This window comes from Falco naumanni, chromosome 3 (genome assembly GCF_017639655.2).
Source record: "Falco naumanni isolate bFalNau1 chromosome 3, bFalNau1.pat, whole genome shotgun sequence".
Lineage (NCBI taxonomy): Eukaryota > Metazoa > Chordata > Aves > Falconiformes > Falconidae > Falco > Falco naumanni.
In genome coordinates, this window is record NC_054056.1 from 50,511,250 (window position 1) to 50,528,368 (window position 17,119).

At 38.9% G+C, this 17,119-nt stretch overlaps 1 protein-coding gene across 5 annotated transcripts in view; it reads right to left on the reverse strand.

Annotated features, from left to right (window-relative positions):
* Positions 1 to 17,119, reverse strand: part of INVS (inversin) — a 98,393-nt gene that overhangs the window by 5,684 nt on the left and 75,590 nt on the right. For all 5 annotated transcript variants that reach the window (XM_040588883.1, XM_040588884.1, XM_040588887.1 and 2 more), the window contains 2 exons: positions 10,890 to 11,188; positions 6,143 to 6,950 (listed from right to left, as the gene is read on the reverse strand). In XM_040588883.1, the coding sequence (XP_040444817.1) occupies positions 6,143 to 6,950; positions 10,890 to 11,188 (1,107 nt within the window). The remainder of the gene's footprint in view (positions 1 to 6,142; positions 6,951 to 10,889; positions 11,189 to 17,119) is intronic.

Here is a 17,119-nt window from a genome sequence, read left to right on the forward strand (position 1 = left end):
AACCCTGCCACAGCTGCTCTGATTTTACAGGCAGTCACAGCCCTGTTTGAAGTGGCAATAGTAGATTTTTTATCTGTCGTCCTTCCCACTTCGGTGGCTGATCGTACCAGCAACAAGGAGTTGTTGGTTTGGGTTTTTTTTCTTGAATCAGATATAAGTATTCAATCAGATATTGGCATTTCACACTTGCAAGTCAATTAACTGGCCTAGCAATTAACTCTGATCTTCCCAGTACAAACCTGTCACAAATGAACATTGAGTAACACTTGTAAAATATTAATTGTAAGTGTTTGGTAACGGGCCAAAACACACTGATCATCATCCCCTCCAGCATTCAAAAGGCTTTTACTGGATGCCTCAGTAAAGGAAACGAGGAAGAAAGAGGTGATTTTGGTTAATTTGTTGCTCCAATTGCAACAAGCTCCAAATTAAAACAAAAGACAACACAACCAGATACAAATTGTTTAAATATATAAGCCAATGAACTATGTAATTCAAACAAAACAGCAGCCATATATTGAAAATGAGTACATAAAAGTACAACAGAATGCCAAAGGGGCATGATACACTCAGTTACAGCCCAAATAATTTTAAAATATCGATAGGCTTCATAAATTACCTCTGTGAAATTTGCTGGGTGAGACAAACATATTTAATTTTAATTTATTTGAGCTTCAGAATTCAGGCTTGTACTATTATACAGCTCATTAAAGTACGTAAAAAATGTGGGGAGCAACTGTATCTTACCAGTAAATGTCCGTAGTGTCTGCAAATTGCAAAGCACCGTATGAATTCAAAACAGGAGCATTATTAAAAAGAGACAGAAAAAAATATATATCCAGTTTTGTTAAATAACACATCGCTTAGAACTTTTCAGTGGGGTAAGAGAGGAAGAGAAAGTGAAGGGGGAGACCACAATTATTGGGACTTGCTGACATAACTTGAGCTAAGGATGGGTCATGTGAATGCCGCTGCAGGAGAAACAATTGGGGAACTGTTTTATACTTGAGCAGAAAAGAAAACTAAGGTATTCTCTTGGAATTCGGTAATTACTGCCAGACACCTTTGCTGATATGTGAAATGACCCATTCACAGGCTACTCCACCTTTGCACCCAGCTGTGACTTCATGTTTGTAGAGAACTTCTGGTAGTTTTTAAAGGAAACAGCTGTGAGGCTCTGACACTGAAAAGCCTAGACAGCTATCTTTAAAGCACATGCACTTTTTTTAAGTTCAGCTCTCCCCTAAAGATCACTCTGATCCTAGTGAGAAAAAAGAAGAATGGGACCAAGTCTGAAGCTCTAAGAATCTGATGTGATGCCTTAACAAAATAACCCAATGCTTAGTCAACAGAACTACTGCACATAAAAGAAACGTGGGATATATGTGCAGAGTAACAAAGCTGGCAAAAGGTATTCAGATTCGTTGTTACGGAAGCTCTAATCTTAAAAACCACTGCTGGTCAAATATGCATATAGGAACAATACATTAGAAAATATAGCTTGACTCCCGCAGGAGAGCAACAGCGACAGCAACCAACTTATTTCCAGCTGCTGTCAACTCACCGTGGACCCTGGAGAATGGTACAGGCCTCAGCGCCCCCCTCCACCCTCCCCGCGAGAGAGCCGGCCAGACACGGAATCTGTAAGCCCCAACGAGCAAGATAAGCAAGTAACCTTTGGCAAGCCACACACCTTAAAATACGCTTGAGGAATACATTTATAAAGTTTGCTGGCTGTGGGAATTGAAACATTTTCCCGAGAAAGGCAAGTTTAATATACTTAAATATACCAGTACCGTTGTGTTGTAGCTCACAATAGCTCTCAATAAACTTTCAATAAGTAAATCACAACTACAAAATTTGCAGAGTGAGACAAATGTATTTAACCCTAATTTAGAGACATGCCAGAACTCAAGCATGTACTTCTACATGTTTCTAATGTAAAATTACACATTAACGATGTATCATTCTACTGCTGTCTACAAGTACATGCTACTTACCAGTGCAATCCTGGACCCAAGAGACAAACACGGGACTGAGTGGGACACAGGCACGCAGCAGGTACCTGCTTAAGAACTATAATTCATTGTACAGTGGATGGGAAATCACGGATTTCAGAGACGGTGTCAGAATAACTGACATAGTAGTAGTCAGCACATACAGCTGCCTGGTATGAACTAGCTGGAAACACTAACCACGACTTCTTGGCAGGCAGATGCCACCATCTGACTTGGGATCCATATTCTAAAATACTCACACCACCTCTTTTTTTTGAGATATATATGAACTCTGTTTCAAAGGAAAAGGCGGAAATCTCTTCTTTGTAAAAATAAACATTACTGCTGTGGTAATAGCATGGAAATCGGCAGGAGGAAATCTCATTCAACTTCACAACTCTCATCAAGTCACGTGAGTTTTAAAACACTCAGATGACAAAGCTCAGGTTGAGCTTCAACTGAGGCAGCAAAGACAGCAGAACTGGTGGGCCTGGGAGAGAACGCAGGGGGGAAGCGTGGCTCTTCATAACAGTGCAGTGCCCTCACCTCAGCATCACTGCCCATCAAACTGTTCTGTATCAAAACATTCACTGACATAAATGCATTATGATATTGCTGCAAACTTTACTTTCCATCAAAGCTCTAGCAACAGTAACCTGTTTGCAGACGTAACAAAATGACAGTGAAGAAACTGCCAAACTAATCCCTACTGCCGTCTTGCAGAATTTATGACCCTTGTTGGCATTCTATAAATACTGCGAATTATGAATTTTGCAAACAGAACAAATATTTATTTTTCTTTATATATTTATATTTTATATTTATACATATATATTTATTTTTCTTTATTAATTCTTTCAATAGCAAATGCCATTTAAACAATCTTTAATCCCCACAATTTTCAAAGCGCCATAAGTGCATGCATGCACTTGTGGGTGAGACAACACACTCTCACTGTTTCAGCACGTGGATAGTTTAGAAACATCTATCCAAAATCTTTATATAGTCACAACTGTAAACAGAACAACTAAACGGAACGCTAAGATTCCTACACAGGTATGCTAGCTCAGTACAAGATTTTAGATCCCAGTTCTTGGGAGGAGATTTGCACAAGCGCCCACTGCACATCTTTGGCTGAAAGCTATGGCATGCACCTCCTCCTCTACAAGGATTTTAATTTGGTGTTAAGTGAAAACAGCATAACCTTCAGAAACAATAGTATCACTTACAGATATACTGCCTTACCCTGCTCCTGACTTTAGCTGTTGGTATCTAAAAGGATATGGACATATAGGACAAAATTTTGGGATCTACATTAGAAAAGAATGCCAAGGACATTGCCAGAACTGAGCTGCTTACATGGTGTTTGGAAACAGCACAGAGAGCTGATGGCAGAGGTGGCGTATCACGGGAAAACAAGTGGCTGCTTTGCTTTGCAGTTCAGTGTGTATATGAGGAATATGACATGGAATCGCAGAACGGTTTGGGGTGGAAGGGACCTGTGAAGACTACCTCATCCAAGCCCCCTGCCATGGGCAGGGACACCTTCCACTACTTCAGGTTGCTCAAAGCCCCATCCAACCCGGCCTTGAACACTTGCAGGGATGGGGCATCCACGACTTCCCTGGGCAACATAGTCCAGCGTCTCACCACCCTCATCACAAAAATCTTTCTCCTTACATCCAACCTAACCCTACCCTCTGTCAGTTTAAAACGGTTCCCCCTTGTCCTGTCACTACAGACATTGGTAAAAAGTCTTTCTCCATCTTGCTTATAAGCCTCCTATAATTACTGAAAGACCACAATCAGGTCTCCTCAGAGCCTCCTCTTCTCCAGGCTGAACAACCCCAGTGCTCTCTGCCTTTCTTCGTAGGAAAGATCTTCCAGCCCTCTGACCATTTTTGCGGCCCTCCTCCGGACCCATACAACAGGTCCATGTCTTTCCTGTGCTGGGCACGCCAGAGTTGGATGCATAAATAGAAAACAGAGAGCAAAGACAATAGAAGTACAGAAATAGGTGACACTGTACCAAAAACCCCAGCATTTTCACTCAAAAGGTCTCAGAAATTAATTAAAAATACTATGTTCCAGAATTTTAACTTTTCATAGGAACAGGAATGTACTTTCAAAAGCCAGTGTAACTTTTATATTCCAACAGTGAAGAGATAACCTGGAATATTACTGGACTGTAAATCCAACCTCATGCTTGGAAATACTTAGACTGATCAGTAAAAGAGCTGGGGCAAACAGAAGTATTTGCTGAGCCAACACAAATGTTTAATTGGCCACATTTCAGTTTAGGAACAAATGGACTACTGGCTTGGACCATGGGGTGTCTGGTCTGGTGTCCCTTCCCTAGTAATGGGCAGCGTCAGCTCTGTCTCAGAAAGACAAGACTTCTTTGGACTTTGTAAGTTAACTATAAAAAGCAATGAGAGAAATACCAGTTCTTAAAACTCTACAAACAAGCATTGAGTAATACTTGTCTTTCAGCTCCCTGGTCTTTTGTACCATAGAGAACACAGGTAACACTCCACCTTGCAAAATTGAGAAAGAGGATTTTTTTAAGCCTGGAAGCCCTACTGAAAGCAGGCACCACAACCTCATGCCTCTCTTCTAGCTTTTCAGAGCTACACGGTACTAGGTGAAAAGACCTTGTCAAAACAGCAGGTTTGTACGGTAAGTATTCAGTACTTTCTCTCTCAACGTTTTGTCCTGGCCTTGCTTGACAAGGCCCAGAGGACACGTTACTGGAGTAGCTGAACATCCCAGGCTGGCTGCCTCCTGCTGCTGGATGTGGCGATAAAGAGCAGACCCCGATGCTCCAGCTGCTGCGGGCTCCCCTCTGCTCCACGCTGGGGCAGAGCAGGTTGGATGCAGACGCTGCCCTGCATCGGGAAGACAACTTGTACTTAGCTCTTAGCACAGCAGGGGGAAGAAACAGCCTCTCCGAATTTCTCTGCGAAGGAACCAAAGCTTCCAGCATGACCCAGAAGAAAGGAGGTCTACCAGTGACTCAGCATTTCTTCTGCAGGCAGTTGGGTATTAAGATCTGATCCTGCTGTTGCAGGAAACCTGCAGGTTTCCCAGGGACTACTATAAAGGTGGGTACTGCCCTCTGCACGCTCCCAGACATCCACCAGCTGCTCCCTTCCCTACAGTTTAGTCGGGGGAACAATTTTTGCCTCACTACTGAACCATACCATAGGGCGTGAGAGTTGAGCTCTCAAAGGAACTTCCTTGTTATTTTTTCTTTAATTGAATACTAAGAAATATTAAACCATATATGAAACTGGTCAACTAGTGAGAGACCTGGAAAGATCGGTTATTACTAACAATCAGCAATTTATAGTTTTCTGCATCCACATAAACCCTGAAGAAATTGTCAATAAAAATAGGAAATACAAGTTATTTACATATTATATGCTTAATCTACAGTTGCCATACTCTTCTTATCGATTTTGATAAATTAAATATTAAGGGGAATGTACAACATGAATGACTACTTCTGAGCCTGAAACGCACGCGTTCAAAGCAGGACAATGCTGTGGAAAGCAACACGGGGACATCTCACACTCTCCTGCCTGCCTCTTCTGTACAGCGGCTGTTCCTGCTCTGTCAGGTTATTCAGGGTAGCTTCAAGTTTTGTCAATGAACTTCCAAAGCTTCCAAACCACTTGTGGTTTGGTTATCCAGCCAAAAGTCAGGTCAGAATACAATTTCAAGTGAGTCGGTAAATGGTGGTGAAGACTGGCTATAAAAACCTTTTCAGGAAAAACCCTGTATCTCTACACGTGCAAGTTGGCTGATGAACATGACAGCAGTGAACTCTAGGCTTAGGCAAATCTTGATCTGCACCTCTCTAAAGAAATATCAGTGCCTGAAATAGAAGTTTAATAACTTCTCCTATTATTAAAAGTCATCACTTACCTTGCACTTTTAATGAACTTACGTAATTCTAGGCAACTGGAACCCACTGCTACTTGTTTGGTGAAAGATTATTAAATTTCTGATTTAGCACAGTAATGTAATGCTGTAATGTTGTATGCAAAAGGAAAAAATAAAGCACATTGCCAACAAGCCTAATTTAATTTACATCTCCTTGTATTTCACTCTTCTCTAGCTACTGAAACAAGCAGTCTTACCTTCTCCACGTCCTCTGTATGACTGTAGCAGCATAGTTCTTCTTCCGAAACAGCTCTTTTCTTTTTCTTTCTTTTTCTATAATCTGCATTCGAATCTCTAAAGGGATTAGTTCAATATTTGTACTTTGCCATGTGACAGAACATAATTGATCATCTGCATTCCTGGATCCAATTACGCCTGTTTTTTCCAAGTTCAAACTGTCATCAGGAGGAGAGCACGCTGCTGGGTTTCTTGGCACAGTTCTGGTAGGTTCTGCCTCAGCAGACAATAAAGGGGAGGCCTTTTTTGCTAATTCGTTATTTCCTACTTTGCTAGTCTGTTCTACAGCACGCATGCTGTCGTTTCTGGTGCTTACAAATACTGTTTTGGCACTTCCTGGTCTACTAGAGCCAGCTGGTGAACATCGTTCATCGTTTACCTCTTTATTTCTGGATTTCTGCTGATGCCTTTTGCCTTTGGAAGAAGCTTCACACTGCTTTGAGCTTCTTGCAATTCCACCGGTACAACTGACATTGCAGAAGAACACAGCCGTCCCTTCACAATGGTCCCTGTTGCCAGATGAAGACTGACTTGGATCTCTTATTTTTTCCCCAACACTAGCAGCTCTACAAGCAGAAGAAGTATGCCTTCTGCTCCTCCGAGCACAAGTACCCATTGCCTCGACAGTGTGCTCCTTGTGCTTTTCTCCATCCAGCTCTGCAGCAGCCGCAACCTGATGTTTCACTTCCACTTTTGTTCCCTCTTTTGCTTTGCCACAATGGAAATGGACACAACTTGACTTGGTTTTGATGTGTTTCTTCAATGAATCTTTGGACAGAGAAATGGAAACTAACATTCAGTCACTGATCCAGCAACACATAGTTTATGCCTCTAATTTATTTGCTCAGTTACCTTTAAGGCAACACTAGTATTTACTTAAATAAAAAAATATATATATAAGCAGAAAGAATCAGAAGTGGACATGATTGCCTGTAACAGTACAGCCAAACTTCTTTATCTGCTCATTGTTCTACAAGTATTTTTCTTTCTCACATCACATTTGAGTTAGATGCCTAAAAAGAAGTTTACAAGGAGAAACTATTTCTTCACCTACCTGAATATACTGGTGTTCTTCAAAGAAACCAGCTCACCATGTGGTGCAGGAATGCAGCCCCATAAACACACTTGCTCATTTCAAGTTCATTTGCTAAACTTTTGCTCTAGCTACCCTGCATCCTGGCGCATGGTGACAGGGTAATCCACTGACCCAGGAAACACAGAGTGCTTGGCTACTCAGTACTTTCCTTGACATCCTAAATGAAACTATCAAGTCCTTTCCGTTTCTCCCTTGCTGCTGTATGATAACTGCATCTGAACACTCTTGTGAGGATAACTTGGCAGCCAGACTGGAATGCAAAACTGAAAATCTCCCATCTACCATTCACTTCCATTTTGTTTGGAAACTAACAGGAGAATGAGAAAATAAGACTAGACAGGATGAAATGTAATCAACAGACAGGGTGTCAGAGGGTAGGTAAGAGGAGGAAAAGAAAAGAGCTCTTTTGATATACTGGAATCACAGAAATATCTTCTAAATCATCCACAACCTGGTGAAACACGCTATATTTTTAGTCACTAATGCTTTTACAGGATATTCTTTTCACTGGATAACACAGTATGGCACATTAACAGATTATACAGAAGACACTAATGATCATAACCAATGATATCTCCAATAGAGATTTATGACAGGGACAGGTCAGTATGGGCTGAGAGGCTACTCTTAACTTATAGATGATTCTCATATAGGTAGAAAGCCCTGCATGTACTGGGATGGGGGGTGGGGTGGGTGGGAAATCTTTTATTTTAATCTATTATTCATTTAATTAACGATTTTATATTTATTTTGAGATATTATTTTAATCTCCCAGAATGGAGAAGGAAATTCTCTTTCTCTTGCATTATACCAGGAGAACAGACAACTAAAAAACCCGTGCCTTCTGATGCCAAGATTTCTATGGGCATAATCCCATTCCCAATGAAGCCAAGTAAAAAATTGCTATTGCCATCAATAAAAATGGTATAGGGCTGACAGTCAGTTCAAACATCCAAAATTTCCAGCACCGTCACAACACTATTTTGATCTTTCAACAAGGAAAAAGAATACGGCTTTTTAAAAAAGGCCTTGTCATTCTGAACTCACCAAAACCTACTACCTGGTTTGCACATACAGCATGTAGAACGTTTTTTTGCTTCAACCATAAGACATTTAAGTAGTATGTGCAAACTTCCCCATCTGAACAACTGGGTAACTGGATAGCAGAAAAAAACCATAATTTGAGTATTCTAGCTCATCTTTTGAGGCTGAAATAAACTTTCTTAGATAGGAAGACCAAGCAATAACAAGTACAGAGCACAAAAAGAACTAATCTGTTTTACAGTCAAGGCAAATGAGATAACATACATAGGAAAGAGGATTTCTCTGTGGAGAACAGATCAGAAAAGACCCATCAACTAAATCACAGTTTTCACAGGCCACAGGATCTAAATTTATATTTAATTCCAAGAAAACATCCAATGAATTTCATTCAAGTTTTGGTCACGAGAGGCCTAATTAAAACACCTCAAGAGAACTGATTAAAGAACTTCATGATCTGATCCTTGCTGCATCAACTTTCCTGGCACCTTTTCAATAGTAAAAAAAGAATACATGCCTGAAAATGGCATATGTTTTATTTCAAACACAGGCTTTTTGAATTGAGCAAGAGGAGTCTTTCTTTACAATCTCTGAAGGTAAACTGATCTCACTGTAGAAGAAGTAGACTTGTTACATATTTTCAGAATAACCTTGAATGAACAGTTCTGTTCTTTCGTGTTCAACACTCATGGTGAAGACAGATAATAAATAATAACAAAGAATTGCCTATTTAAAATTAAAATACTATCTTTTACAGAAATTATATTCTGCTTTTAAATATACATTGAAAAGCAAAGTATCTCCAGGCAACTGCCTACATGATTATAAAATTTTACTTGAAGAACCATCAACATGGAAAAATTATTCTGGCATAGCTACATAAGGATATCTCCAACTTCATGGAAGCCTTCAGCCTAAAGTCCAAGCTACATGCTGCTGGCATTTGCTCCTGGTTTGAATTCCCTACATTACTGTGAAGGGTAATGCAGATAACTGAACATAAATGCATTTTTTCAAATACAAGTATCAAATCAGAATCCTCTGCAGAAAATTTGGAAAATTCAGCCCTGTCCTCTGTAGTCAGTTTGACTCTATAACGCATGTTTCCCACGGACTACCTACTACCTACTTCCTTAAGTCATTCTCTCAGTGCAAACCCATTGTATTTCTTCCAAGTAACAGTGGTAGTCTGACTGATGCAATACAGTTCCCACTGTCATAACCAATGGAAGATTTTGGCTAAGGATGGATGCTGGAGTCAGTAAAAGAAAAGGTCGCTTGTTTCTCTTTCACAGTTTCTTTGTCCTTCTCATTCTTTTCTCCCCACTTCACTACTGCAATCCTCCCCACATCTTTCTTTCTCCTTTCCCATTTTTCCATATTTATCAATTTCTCCTCATTATGTTCATGACAACTATCCATTTTTCATTTGGCAACCACTGTTTCTGATTATTCTCACATGTTTTACTTTGTCATCTGAATATTTTGATTAATACAAAGTTAAAACACATGCAGGTAAAGCTTGCTAGCATTTTTAACACCTCTGTTTATCATTACCTAGCTATCATAGTATATCTTGGGCTAAGATATATATGTCTGCTTGTACTATGACAATATAGTCAAGTATTTTGTTACCAAGACATTTCCATGTAAAAGCTAAAGAAATATAGTAAAAAGACTCAGCAGGAACAGCTCTTTGACCTTCTTTTCTTTTGCATTATTGAAATATTCTGATTAGCAGAGCATCCAGAAGGATTAGCAATATTTTTACATCTGAGGAGTTCTTGCAACTTACCTTAAACAAACTACTTATCCAATTTTTGCTTCTAATGATAACAAAGATGATTTAACATTACCAGTTTTGAAAGATTTGAGCCATGGGCTCAAATAACCGGCTGAAGTCAGAACTGATCAAAACGTTATTAAAATGTTTATTTTGCAAAACTAATATAGGAGTGGGCAAGAAATAATAATAAACTGATGATACATTTACAGACAATAAAAGAGTGCAGCAGGGCAAGAAAAGTAATAGAAGGAGCTATCACACACTTTCATAGTATGATTTCTACAAACAGTCTCACTTCTCAAAAAATATCCTAGTGTTCTCAACAAGAGGACTTCAGAGACAAAGCACAGGAGAACCCTTGTCAGGGAGAACAAAGCTGCCTGAACAGTTCCCTTTGTATGGTAGGGATGTCACTTAGAACAATTTTATCCTCATTTTAACCTTGCTTAAAACCAAGAGTTACCATTTCTCCATTAACATTCTTCAGATAGCCCACAGATACGCCAAGTATCTTTAATCTCATTTTCTCCAAACAGTGAAACTAATAGAACAAATTCCAACAACCAGTTCCCACATATTTTAGGTATTTTTACAGACACTGTACATACTGGTATTTTGATAGAACATATGCAGTAAAAGAATCTATATCTAACCCTATCCTATATGAATTGTTTGAATAATGAAAGAATAAGGAATGATAGAAAGATAAAACAGTTCCCATATATAAACCACCCCCAGACATGGACAAAAAGAATAATCAAGACAATTAAAAAACATTACAGACCTTGCCTGATTTTATGACCTTCACTCTGAGGGTCTCCTGACAGGCAACTCTCCCTTGGTGTAACTTTGTTGTGAAAAGCTTTAGGTGAACCTCTACTGTTTCTCCTTGGTTGAATCTGTGAAGCACTGAGGGACAGAGGTCTCTTATTCTGTGTATCAATTGATTTATTAGGTGACTGCGAGATGCTGGTAGTCTTCTCTCGATTTGTAGGATTCTGTTGTACTTGAAACCTATTTTGTTCCACGCTCTGCATCCCTTTCTGTAGCTTGGCTTTTCTCTTACTTTCCTCTTCACGTTTCCTGTAATCATAGTCAATACTGTAAGAATTCCAAAGACAAAATCTTGGGAGCGTGTATCTAACTTCAACACATGCCCTTCCAGAAACCTGACGCTGCCCCAAAAGAAAGGGAGACCTACTGCACTGAAGTATCTTGGCTTGATCCAAAGTAACAACTGACTTGCAGCTACAGCCTAAAGAAGGTTAAGTCCTTATCAGCCAGCTGCCCGTTCAGTTTGTGGGAGTTTAAACTGATTTTACAATACTCCCTTATTGAAAACAATGACGTTTATTTTTTTATAAACAAACAAAAATTCAAAGGAGGATTTTGAAGAGGTGTCAAAAGACAAGAAATATGATACTAATAACTATGCTTCAAATTTGTGATGAACAATGCTTTAACACAAGTAGTAATGCAATGAACTGTATTTGAAAATAGGAAACTCTTATTAAAGATGTCGTATCTTTGACAATTATTTTTCATGCTTGCCTGTGTCATAATTATTACAGAGAATTATAAACCAACTTCAAACTAGCTATTGGTACTAATATTCTGCTATGTATTTATCATTACTAGATAATTAATATATTTTACATAAATAGATTATACATTATACAAATGATAAATATGAGATGTGAACTAAAAATGTGTACACATAGTATGCCATGACAATCATGATGCTTCGTTTTCAAAAGCAAAAGAAGTCATGCATCTCTTAAATAGCATAGATAGAAAAGAGAATTTTGGACAAGGTTATGAAAGGCGCATCTGTGGAATAAAGTTTTGCAGCCTGTTTTGAAATAAAGTGAGATATCATTGCACTTTAGCTTTTACATTCTTTTTCCTACAAAGCAGAATACACCCAATAGCAAACATTACATACCTACCTACTACTGAATTTGTTTTTATAAATTAAGCACTGGTTGTAAAATGAAGTGACACTTTTCCTGTTGGAATGGACAGGTGGTAAATGTCGTTATCATGTAGCTGTCTGGTATTTTAACTTGCTTCCAATGCTACAACATAGTTTGCAGACTGTTGACACGTTAGCTCACAGCACAGCATATGACAAGTTAGTTATGCAGCATGCCATCATCAGTTCCTGTGAGTCATATCAATGCCAGTATATGTCATTTCAGAGGAGGCTGCCAGAGAGAAGCCTTAACTTTATCTGTCAGTGCTATCTTATCAAGTACGCTTTGCAGAAGAAGCTGACTGAACTTTGCACCTGAAAAGCTGCTAATTGACCTAAAAAATACACTCTTGGCAGCTTGAGGTTCAGTATTCCCTCTGCAACAGAAAAAAAGTGGCTAGTTTCAAATAATATTGGCATTCCACAATCGGACTATGCGGTTGCATACAGTATGGGTCTCACCGCCGTTACTCTGCTGTTTGAGCTGATAAATCAGATCTTACTATTCACAGAATAGTCATTTTCTTTTCTTTACAAGAATCGAGCAGCCTATTACTAGTATTCTCCACTCAGGGTATTAAGTGTGAGATGGGTTGTGTGATACAGAATCAAGCCAGAACGGCCTGCACTCTTTGGGCGTGCAGATTAACTCAAAACATTAACTTCAGCAACATACCAACTGTAAAGTTACTGAAATGACAGAGGACCAGAAACTGAGTAGTAGTAAAATGGGATTTTTTTTAAAAAAGGTCTTGTGTGCTAATTGATCAGATTAAACTGAAGAAATAATAAATGGAAGAGATTTCAAAGCTCACAGGAAGGGACCTCTGGGGACCATCTAGCCCAACCCCTTGCTAAAGCAAGTTCACCCAGAGCAGGTTGCACAGAATCACATCCAGGTTGGTTTTGAGTATCTCCAAAGAAGGAGACTGCACAACCTCTCTGGGCAGCCTGTTCCAGTGCGCTGTCACCCTCAGAGTAAAGAAGGTTCTCCTCACATTCCTTCTAAAGTTTTTAGGGGTAACCATTTTAAGATTACATCTCCCAGTTTTCTAAACACCTCAGGATTAATTTTGTCAGGCTAAGATGATGTGAAAGCACCTCACTCATCCAATTAGTCTCTAAACTGTTGTTTTAGTATTTTAGCCTGCATTGCTGCCCTTTGTTATTGTGTGAATTCCATTTGCTAATGGACATCATTTGAAATTTAAGAAAGACTGAAGGAAAAACCTCAGCCGCCTTCACATCACTTGCGGACCAACTCTCTTTGCTCTTCCTTTTACAATGTGTACGTTTACAATGATTTATTGTGATACCTCATATCCCTTGCTAGTTGTTCTTATTTTGCACCTCAGCTTGTTTAATTTTATCATTGTATGTTAATATTACTACCTTCAGTTTTATAATTGCACCAAATTCTCACCACATGCTTTTCCTTTTCAGGTTGCTGAAGAGCTCACCATTCTCTCTCTTGCTACACTACGCATCTCTTCTCAGCATGTGGGCCTTACTACCAGTTTTTTGAAGAACCTCATGATTTACATGTACTGTCTTGCCGCTAGAACGTTTTCCTAACTCTATTGAAGGCTGTTTAATTGAGCTGATTTAATTTCTTGTTGTTCCTCTCTTCCTAAATATCACAAGTTATTTAGTCTTAACTCATTTTCATCCATTTCCCTTTCATATCCACATTCACAATCAAGCTTCCTCCAACTGTCGGAATGAAATCCAGAAGACTTAGTGAAAACAGAAGTATGGATTCAGGAACTTACTTCTGAGAAATTCAAATGGATGGTCAACCAGTGATGAATGAGTTCCACAGCCCTTTTACAAAATGGCATACACTGGACATCAGTTTTCTCAGAATATGCTTTAAACCCTAAAGTATTATTTTTCTAAAGACCTGGTTTTGTAAAAAATACAAAAGCCTCTTTGTAAAAAAGATTTTAAAGTCCATCAGTTTACCTGCATGTAGTCTGACTGGTTTTTAAATGCCTCCTTCCCCGCCTGCCTCTGTGCTGCCCACCTAAAGCACTGCTTCTCTCCATCCCACCTATTAATAACCAGTTACTTTCACTCCCCCTGAAGAAAAACACCTATTATATTGACACATTTACGGCTGTTAAAAAGTTCAGTGCTCATATATTGCATCAACATTGCACTCTTCCAAAAGATCATAGGATCATAAGGCAACACATATTGGAAGGGATCTCAGGAAGTCATCAAGGCCAATGTTATGCTCAGAAAAGGGTCAACTGTAGGACAGACTGGGTTGCTCAGTTGGGTCTTGAAAATCTTTAAGGATGGAGACTGTACCACTTCTTTGGGCAACCCGTTCCACTGCTCAACTGTCCCAAGGGTGAAAAAATTTCTCTTTATTTCCAGTCAAGATGTCTCTTGTTTCAACTTATGTTGAAGCAAGTTTCTGTAGGACCAAAGTGAGGCCAACCAGTCTGCAGTTCCCTAGATTGTTCCTTTGGCCCTTTTCCAAGTTGTGTGTAACATTTGCTTTCCTCCAATCATTAAGGACCTTCCCTGGCCTCTATGACCTTTAAGGATGTTGGAAAGTGGCCCTTTAAGGACATCAGTTAGTTCTCAGCACTGTTGGATGCAACCCATCTGGTCGCATGGACATTTCTGGGCTGAGTTCTCTCAAGTGATCCCTGACTTAATCCTCATTCACAGCTGGCAGTCCCCCCCTCCTTGAATCATGCTAAGCACAGAGGCATGGGAGACCTTCTTGGTAAAGACTGAGGAAAAGGCAGCGTTGAGTACTTTGCCACACCTGTCTGTTGTCACTACGTCACCATTCAGCAACAGGCCCACATTTTCCTTGCTCAGCCTTCTACTATTAATGTAGAGGCAGAAGCGTACCTCATACCTCGTTATCTGTGACATCCCTTGAAAACCTCAACTCCATTTGAGTTTTGGCTTTTCTGATACCACCCCCACATGCCCAAGCAACATTTTTACACTCTTCCTTTGCAGCCCATCCCTGCTTCCACCTCCTGTATACTGCCTTTTTGCATTTGAGCTCCGTTACCCAAAATTGGTCTTCTGATATGTCTCCTTGCTCAATGACATAATAGCGTGTACATTGTTTTGGCCTGCATCAATCTTAATTTTATAGATTACCATTTCTTTTATACAGGTTTGTTCAAGATGGGAGAATATGTTTGTATAGAAATGCGTTACAGGTACTGAACACTGTGAATGTAACTTTACCAGAAAATAATACAGGTATGAGGTACTGGTTGACTTTTTGTTAAGGAAAAAAACTAAAAAAAAAAAAAAAAAAGAAAAAGAACAGACTTATTAAAACATGCAATCTTAGGAATGATTTATGTTAGTGTGACTCTCTAAAATAACGTATTACAAAGCAAGTTTTAAATACACGCACTGAAATAGTTCGGGGGTGGGGGTGGGGGGCTGTTCAACCTAAGAATTCACCAGCATTCTGGATTCCCACATAATGTCTACTTTTATCTGGAGAGCAGATTTTTTAAACATCAGTAGGGATATTAGTTTTTTGCACGTAGCAACACTCTGGCCAATTTTAGCTGTGGAATGCACAGATGGGTACACAGAATGATGACAACATAATGTCCCCTCCAGTTTATTACAGATCATAAAATTGCAATTAAATAAAATTTGTTATGTGACAACTTGATTTGCTTGTACACTCCAATTGTATTTTAATTCTGTTTTTATGGTATTTTGTACACAGACTTTGTTTCTATTGTTTTCAAACAAATCAACTACAGCTTAGTAGGTTTCAGAAAGCGCATCAGAAACTTACAAAGACAAACAATTATAAAAACATCCCCAAATTTCCATGAGGCAATCCTTTTTCATTTAATCTTCTAGATGGGGTATCACAGATTCTTCTAAAAATGACTGTCATCACAAAGAATAAAAAATGGTAAACTCAGTTGTGACCACACAGCAAGAAGCAGAGTTCTCCAAACTAAAAAGAAATATCTAAGATATTCAGGATATTTTCAAAGGCAGCTTCTCGATGCATGGGTTTGACTTCTACCGACTTAAGCAGAAAAAGCAAATTGTAGGAGGTCTGCAAGTTGCAACTTTAGGATCTAAAGGTGTGAGCAAGAAATTAAGTTATCTGACATTTCTAGCTTTGGTTCTTACTGGGCGTTAACAATTATTCACCAGTATAGTAGTAGCAATCAAACCCAATGAAGATCAGACTCGACAGTTATGCAGAACATCAAACTATCAAATTTGAAATAGAGCACAGTGCAGGTGACTTTGTCTATGATACACAGATGCAACAAGAATATCCCTAGATGCAGTAAATTACATTGTGTGTCTATTCATATGACCTCTTCTAACAGAAATACTACCACAAAATCATGCAGAAATCTTTTCTGACTTACATTTGTTCATTTCAGAATCAGATTTCTTTGTAAGAAACGAGCTGCTAGTTTATTCTTCTTCATATTATGAATCTTAAAGATAAGGCCCAAGCAAGCATTTTAGAACTTCACCACTTTGCTACCATCACCTCATTTAAATAGGATAGAAACTCAGAACCTACACATCTTACAAATAACTATTTGAATTCCATATGTTCATTATCTAAAATCTAATATCATGATTTTATGGTAACTCTAATTCAAGAGCAGAAAATGTAAGTGCAGAGAATGATACTGCCAAGAGAGAAGTTGCAAATAAAATCCAGGAGTTCAGTTTGCTAGAAAAGCACAACTTACTGTTTCACAGGGCGGGTTAAGCCTTATCAAACCAGTATTTTCCCATTTTGTTTTGGGGTTTATTTTCCTTCTTTTCTTCACCTATTTATTATTCTTTTTTCAAAACTGATACACAGACTTGATAGTTCAATAATTATTTCCATTACCTTAGAATGACAAATGTTTTCCAAGTCTTTTTATCATTATACAGAATACCAGGTAACGACTCATGGATGCTAACATGCTAGTTTCTCAGCTTTTGATATTTTGCCTTATTCTTGTATATTACATAAAGCTTGTTATTTAATTTGGGATTATCTCAAAAAT